Genomic DNA, 6,893 nt, shown 5'->3' with positions numbered 1-6,893 from the left:
GCGTTAGCCGTTAGCTTCTCCAGCCGATCACACGCTCACCTGGTTTCTGTGCACTCCAGTTAGGAGCTCCTTGGGAGCAACATACAAAGAAAACACACTGATTGGGCCAGACTGACGAAGGTTGAAAGGTCTTGTTTGTAGTTGCATTCCAGCTAAATGTGACCTTTTTTTAACAGTCATAAAGGAAGTGAACTGAGCAAATAAAACTCACTTATCAGTGTTTCAGAGCTGCTGGCTGGTTGAACTTTGAACTCTGAAGTGAAACAYGTGACCAACAGATAAGACGTTTGTTAAAAACCACCTGACGTGTGTAATGAAGCAGGAAGTGTTTCGTTTTTTCGTCGTAAACGGGAGTATTGACAGGTCATCAGATTCACCTGGTGCAGAGGAGAAAAACTGGAAACCGTGACAGACTGTGTTCTCTGCTGTGCTTTCAGCTGCCCCCCTCAGATGAAATGTCTTTGGAGAACCTGTATGAGAACCTGTATGAGAACCTGTTACAGGAACCGAAGGAACCGGATCAGAGATCCGGATCGGGGACCCTCTGCTCTCAGCACCGCGAGCAACTTAAGCTCTTCTGTCTGGACCATCAGCTGCCCGTGTGTGTCGTCTGCAAGGACTCAAAGAAACACCACAGGCACAGGTTCAGACCCATCGACGAAGCCGCTCAGGACCACAGGAGGGACCTGCTGAGGGTCCTGAAGCCCCTGAAGAAGAAACTGGAGCTCAGGAAGAAAGACAAGCAGAGGTTTGAGGAAACAGCCGAACACATCAAAGTCCAGGTCAAGCAGACKAAGAGGCAGATCACAGAGCAGTTCAGGAAGCTTCACCAGTTTCTAACAGAGGAGGAGGAGGCCAGGCTGGCTGCCCTGAGGGAGGAAGAGGAGCAGAAGGGCGGGGCGATGGATCAGATGCTGACGTCTCTGAGTTTGGAGATAGAAGTTCTCTCAGAAACGGTCRGCGCCACCGAGGAGGAGCTGAGAGCTGAGGACATCTCCTTCCTGCACAGCTACAAGGCTGCAGTGGAAAGAGTCCAGTCCTGCCCCCTGCTGGACGACCCACAGCTGCCCTCAGGAGCTCTGATAGACCAGGCCAAACACCTGGGCAACCTGGCCTTCAACATCTGGACCAACATGAAGGACCTGGTCTCCTACAGCCCCATCATCCTGGACCCGAACACGGCTCACCCGACGCTCGTCCTGTCCAAAGACCTGAGCAGCGTGAGGCAGGAAGAGGAGCAGTGGCTCCCCGGGAACCCGGAGAGGTTCGACGATTACAACTCGGTCCTGAGCTCGGAGGGTTTCGACTCCGGGGCTCACAGCTGGGACGTGGAGGTCCAGCACAGCTCGAGCTGGGGGCTCGGTGTGTTGGCAGAGTCAGTCCAGAGGAAGGGGAGCTTGCACTCCGGGCTGTGGGTCGTGTATTTGTACAAAGGAAAGTACACGGCGTGGTCGCCGACGGCGCYGCACGCCGACCTCTCCGTGGAGAAGAAACCCCTGAGGATCAGAGTGAATCTGGACTTAAAGAGAGGAAAACTGTCCTTCTCTGACCYGGACACCAACACGTATCTGCACGTCTTCCAGCACACCTTCACCGAGAGGATGTTCCCGGTCATCAACTCCTGGGACAAAATTAATGTTTTACCGATGAAGATCTCAGTGACAAAATGGCAGCTCTGATGCATGAAACTGAAAACACAGAAAGTTAAATAATTTGAGCCTGTGACATGTTCTTCARATACAAGAAGTCAAAGAAAACATCTTTATATTTAAGAAACTTGACACAATCAGAGCCGGCTCTTGGCATAGGCGAACTAGGCGGTCGCCTAGAGCGCCATCTGCTGGAGGGGGCACCGAACTGCAGAAGAAAAAATATTATTTATAATCCCTAGTTGTAACTCTGCTCAGCAACCCTTTCAATTAGCTTTGTCTTAAAAAACAATAATGAGGTATTAAAAGAAAAATAAACCACTCCTACTACTGACATCCATTCTGACACAGTGAGGACTGAGTTTGTCACCCGAGGACCTTATGAGGTAAAATCAGACTTATATTTTCCAAAAATAGAGGACCTTCTAAATCTTTGCACAAATTCTGAACAGGGTCTTTTGTTTACCCTTGTCATTTGATTTAATTATATTTACTTTATGTATTCATTTAATTTGTTGTGTGATGTATGTTTGTGTTTAAAGCAAATAAATCTAAGTTTACCATAGTAAATTAGTAGGGGGGAGTTGCGCTTCAACTCGCCTAGGGCACCAAAATGGCTAGAGCCAGCACCGGACACAATACACATGATTTTATTATTTTGTCACATAATGGGCAAGTTTTCTTTTGAATTTGGTGCAGTCAAAGTGAAACAGGAAGTGACATCAAAGGGGAACCCTTTAAGAAAAGAAAACTCCCTGGTCTTTGTTTATTGAAACAATATTTTCTCTGACTCTTCATCTCTGTGATAATGACTCAAAATAATCTAATAAAACATCAGATTCTTCTCTACAGTTTGCGTTGTTAGCCATTTACTCAAACATTACCCTATGACATCACTTCCTGTTTCTTTACATGTAAATATCTCAACAACCGTTCAGCTCAGCAGCATGAAAATTTGTTTGCAATATGTTATCAATGTTACCTTTCCAAAAATACTTTCATGTTTATTACAAAAAATGATGTTAGTGGCCCTTTAAAACTCAACTTTAACATAAATGTGGGAATTGTAATTATCTCATTTGTCTGCTGTGTTTTCTGACTCAACATCTGGTTGTTTTAAACTCATTTTGACCCGTTTTATGTGTTATTATAAGTCTGAACGAATGCATGTTGCCAGTCAACATCACTGTTTTATTATTAAAATATTACAAAAGAGTACCAACAAACCTTTCTACATCTGTCCGTTTTTCAAAGAGACACGTTTGGATGGATAAAACCTGAATRTGTCACTGCAGGACTGAGATAAAACACAATGACCACTCTCTGGCACTACTGCATGTCTTATTTCTGAGACGCTTTGCAGAAATGCTTGGCTCAGCGTTTATCTGAGATTAATTAGCCCAACTCTCTCTGCTCATCTCTCACTTACGGGTTCTCCCGAGAGAAATTAGTGACTTCCTGCTTTATGCTCAGGACTAAACTCTTGGGACCACTGCCCTAAAAAGTTACACCTCCTTACAGAGTATTTCAAATGAAGCAGCATTAAATWTAACTTACTTTTGCAGGTCCTCACTTGCTGGAAAGCAGATGGTTTTAGCTCGTAATTCTTTGACACATCAGGATTATTRAGATGCATCAAGTTACTGATCTGATTTAATATTTTTAAGTCTGACAGAAATACAATGAGACGTGGTGATGAAATTAAATGATGTAAATAGAGGTGGGGGCACGAGTCATTAATAGTTTGACTTCAGAGTTGAAAAAACGTTCAGAGACTTGTGACTTGACTTGGACTTTTACACCAGTGACTCGGGACTTGACTTGGACTTAAAAAGGCTTGATATTTAACCCAAAATCTAAAGTTTAAAACACATTATTACAACAGACTATTTATTTATTTATTTATTTATTTTAATCCCGAGAATAAAGTCTTAATATTATGAGAAAAAAGTCAAGAGATTAAAGTCGTAATATTACTAAATTAAAATCATATTATGAGAAAAAAATCATAATATTCTGAAAGTTTTTTCAGAAAACATTTTTCTTGTAATATTATAACTTTAAACTCATAATATTGTGATTTTATTCTGGTAATAAATAAATAAATTAAATCTCGTCATGTGGCCTAATACTTTGTTGTAATTTATAAAGTTGGCCCCGTTAATTAAAATCAACATATTAATACAGGCAAACTGTCTCTGTTTTTTTTTGTCAAAAATTTTAAACACTGCCTGAGCAAATCAAACTAACTACATTTTAAAAAAATAAAAAAATTATAGTTTAAAGGTAGATTAGTTTTGCAGCTAAGTTTATTTGAAGTGTACAATATAACGGTGGCAATTTTAAAAAGATTTTTTAAAATATTTTGTAAGTTCAGCAGCATGTTTCATCACGATTTCAAATACAAATTTGAAAAAGAACGCATGTTTTATTATTTACATTAGCATATAACTGCAACATTGTTAAAAAAAGGCTCATAAGGAGTGTAAGTTTCAGATTTGGGATTTGACTTGACAGTTGCCTGTCTTGTCTTCGGACTTGAAGATAAAGACTTGGGACTTGCAAATGACCGGTTCCACTTCTGGTATTTATGTAAAATAATAAATACAAGCAGTGGATCACAGACACCTCTTCCTGAAAACAAAGGGARGAGAAACAGAAAGTCAGACTCTGGTGAACTTTCACCTCCATATGAAGGTTTGTGATCTTCTGTTTGCTTTCGGTTTTGTTCTTGTTGTTTCTTTGCCTTTAGCCACTTATTTTATCACCAAAGCTACTGAACCAAAGACTGTGGGCTGAAACAGCCTCTTCACAATTTAAAGGATTTTTTTCCAAAAATGAAAATGTCTTAAGGATAGAGAAGTTGCCCGGATCTTAAGTTTAAAGAAACGATTCTTTAGGGTGTCGGTTTGTGTCTCTGTCAGACGTTGATGAGGCTCCAGATCAAACCTGACAAGAAATCCAGTTTGTCCACATACTGGTGAAAAAGACAAAGCACATGCCACGTATTGTGTCAAAGCTCCACCTTTCGCCCGGCACACCCAAACCAACAAGATCCAGATCAAAGATGTACCAGAGACGACAAGAAACGCAACATTTCTGGTGTTGACCGGCTTTGTTTAAAGATCRCAGTCCATTACAGCGAAGGGAAAGTTCACATCTGGAGAATGGCCTCGCTACAGGATGATCTCTCCTGCATTATCTGCCACGACATCTTCAAAGATCCCGTTCTCCTGCCGTGCAGCCACAGCTTTTGTAAAGTCTGTCTGCAGAACTGGTTCCAGGATAAACGGAGGAAGCTCTGCCCAGTCTGCAGAAGAGAGGTTCCTGAAAGTGACCCTCCTTTGAACTTGGCTTTGAAGAACCTCTGCGAGGACTTCCTGCTGAGGGGAAACAAGAAACAATCTGCAGGGCCCGTGGATCTCTGTGGGCTCCACTCTGAGAAACTCAAACTGTTCTGCATGGATCATAAGGAGCCCGTTTGCGTGGTCTGCAGAGACTCAAGGTCCCACGCAAACCACGAACTGAGACCCATCGATGAAGCTGCGGACCACCACAGACTGGAGCTCCTGGGGTTACTAGAACCTGTGAGGGAGAAGCTGAAGATTTCCAAGAAGGTTAAAGAAAACTGCGACAAGACGTCAGAGCACATAAAGGTCCAGGCCCGACGAACGGAGACGCGAATCAGGCTGGAGTTTGAGAGGCTTCATCAGTTTCTACGTGACGAAGAAGAGGCAAAGATGGCTGCTCTGAGGGAGGAAACGGAGCAGAAGAGTCAGGTGATGGTGCAAAAGATCACAGGACTTAATCAGGACATAGCTACCTTTTCTGACACCATCAGAGCGACGGAGGAGACGCTGAAAGCCCAAGACGTCTCGTTCTTGCAGAGCTACAAATCTTTGGTTAAAGAAATCCAGCAGTGCTTCCTGATAGTTGATCCAGAACCGGTTCCAGGAGCTCTGCTCRATGAGGCCAAACACCTCGGCAACCTGAGCTACAACATCTGGAACAAGATGAAGGGGATGGTCTCCTGCACCCCCCTGGTTCTGGATCCAAACACSGCTCACCCAGAACTGACTCTGTCTGCAGATCTGACCAGCCTGAGACGCGGGGAGAAGCAGAAACTCCCTGAAAACCCAGAGAGGTTCGACTCGTCCACCTCCGTCCTCGGTTCCGAGGGGTTCGACTCGGGGAGCCACAGCTGGGAGGTGGAGGTTGGAGACAGTTCCTCCTGGGAGGTGGGAGTCGCGGCCGAGTCTTTTCGGCAGCGGGGGGAGTCGGGCGAGCAGGAGGGGTTGTGGAAGGTGGCGTTCCTCAAAGATAAATATGCAGCGAGCGCCTCCCCCCAGGGCCCGGACACCTCTATCATGCTGAAGAAGATCCAGAAGATCCGGGTTCACCTGAACTGGAGCAGAGGAAAACTGGTCTTCTCTGATCCCGACTCCAACGCCTACATTCACGCCTTCAGAGCCACTTTCACCGAGAAGCTGTTCCCGTACTTTAACACCAGCAAAGAAACGCCACTCAGGATTTTACCTGTGGATATTTCTGAGAACAACACGGCTGGCAGGTGGTGGCCTTTTGCTTGATTCAATAAAACAGACCTGGAAAAACTGAAACAGTTCTGATCTGTTAAAAAGAAAAATCAGTAGGTCCTCTGGATGGTTCTTCTTTAGTGAAACGTTTCGTCTCTCCTCCAAGAGATTTCTTCAGTCTGATGAGTTTCAGGTGAACTCAGCCTTATAAGCTCCGCCTCCACATGGACAAACAGGTTAGTCACATGCAAAATAGGGCCATCACCTAACAGTAGGCTTGATTAGTTCTATTGTTCATAGAGGGTCATGTGCCCCATCACCTGACCCGTGTCGTCTTATGTGAATGTAGTGAATGCAAGCGGGGTTCAACGTCCCCTTGTTTTTGTCCATCTCTCCCTCTTTGTGTTGGTATCATTGTTTATTTGGTTATTTTATTTGTTCTGATCTGTATTTGCAGTCAAATAAAGGATTAACTGTTGATTATTTTTGTTACTGTTTTAATGTTTTTTTCTGTTTTTATCTCAAATATGTTTGTTGTTTGTTTGAAGTTGTTTTAAAAGTTTTTTCTTTCTATCTGCACACTTTTCATTCAGTGATTGATTTACTTTTCTTTTTGTTTGTTTTCTAAATGATTCTTTGTTGATTTTAAAAATGAAATTAATTAACAAATTAAAACTAAATATAAAGTTTAAAATAAAGTGCTTTTTTT

The 6,893-nt window shown here is 43.1% G+C and overlaps 3 protein-coding genes across 4 annotated transcripts in view; all 3 read left to right on the top strand.

The window, feature by feature from the left end:
• LOC106523349 (nuclear factor 7, brain) overlaps positions 1-1,816 on the top strand; it is a 3,226-nt gene extending 1,410 nt beyond the window's left edge. The window contains exon 2 of the mRNA XM_014016740.1: positions 438-1,816. Coding sequence (XP_013872194.1) covers positions 456-1,679 — 1,224 coding nt within the window. The 5' untranslated portion in view covers positions 438-455 and the 3' untranslated portion in view covers positions 1,680-1,816. The remainder of the gene's footprint in view (positions 1-437) is intronic.
• Positions 1-6,893, top strand: part of LOC106523350 (tripartite motif-containing protein 35) — a 105,312-nt gene that overhangs the window by 93,145 nt on the left and 5,274 nt on the right. The gene's annotated exons all lie outside the window — the stretch shown is intronic.
• Positions 4,163-6,326, top strand: LOC106523348 (nuclear factor 7, brain-like). The gene has a single exon (XM_014016739.1). The coding sequence runs from the start codon at positions 4,817-4,819 to the stop codon at positions 6,236-6,238; it is 1,422 nt and encodes a 473-aa protein (XP_013872193.1). The 5' UTR covers positions 4,163-4,816; the 3' UTR covers positions 6,239-6,326.

This window comes from Austrofundulus limnaeus, unplaced genomic scaffold (assembly GCF_001266775.1).
Source record: "Austrofundulus limnaeus strain Quisiro unplaced genomic scaffold, Austrofundulus_limnaeus-1.0 Scaffold153, whole genome shotgun sequence".
NCBI classification, from domain to species: Eukaryota; Metazoa; Chordata; class Actinopteri; order Cyprinodontiformes; family Rivulidae; genus Austrofundulus; species Austrofundulus limnaeus.
This window is presented reverse-complemented; position numbering and strand designations above follow the sequence as displayed.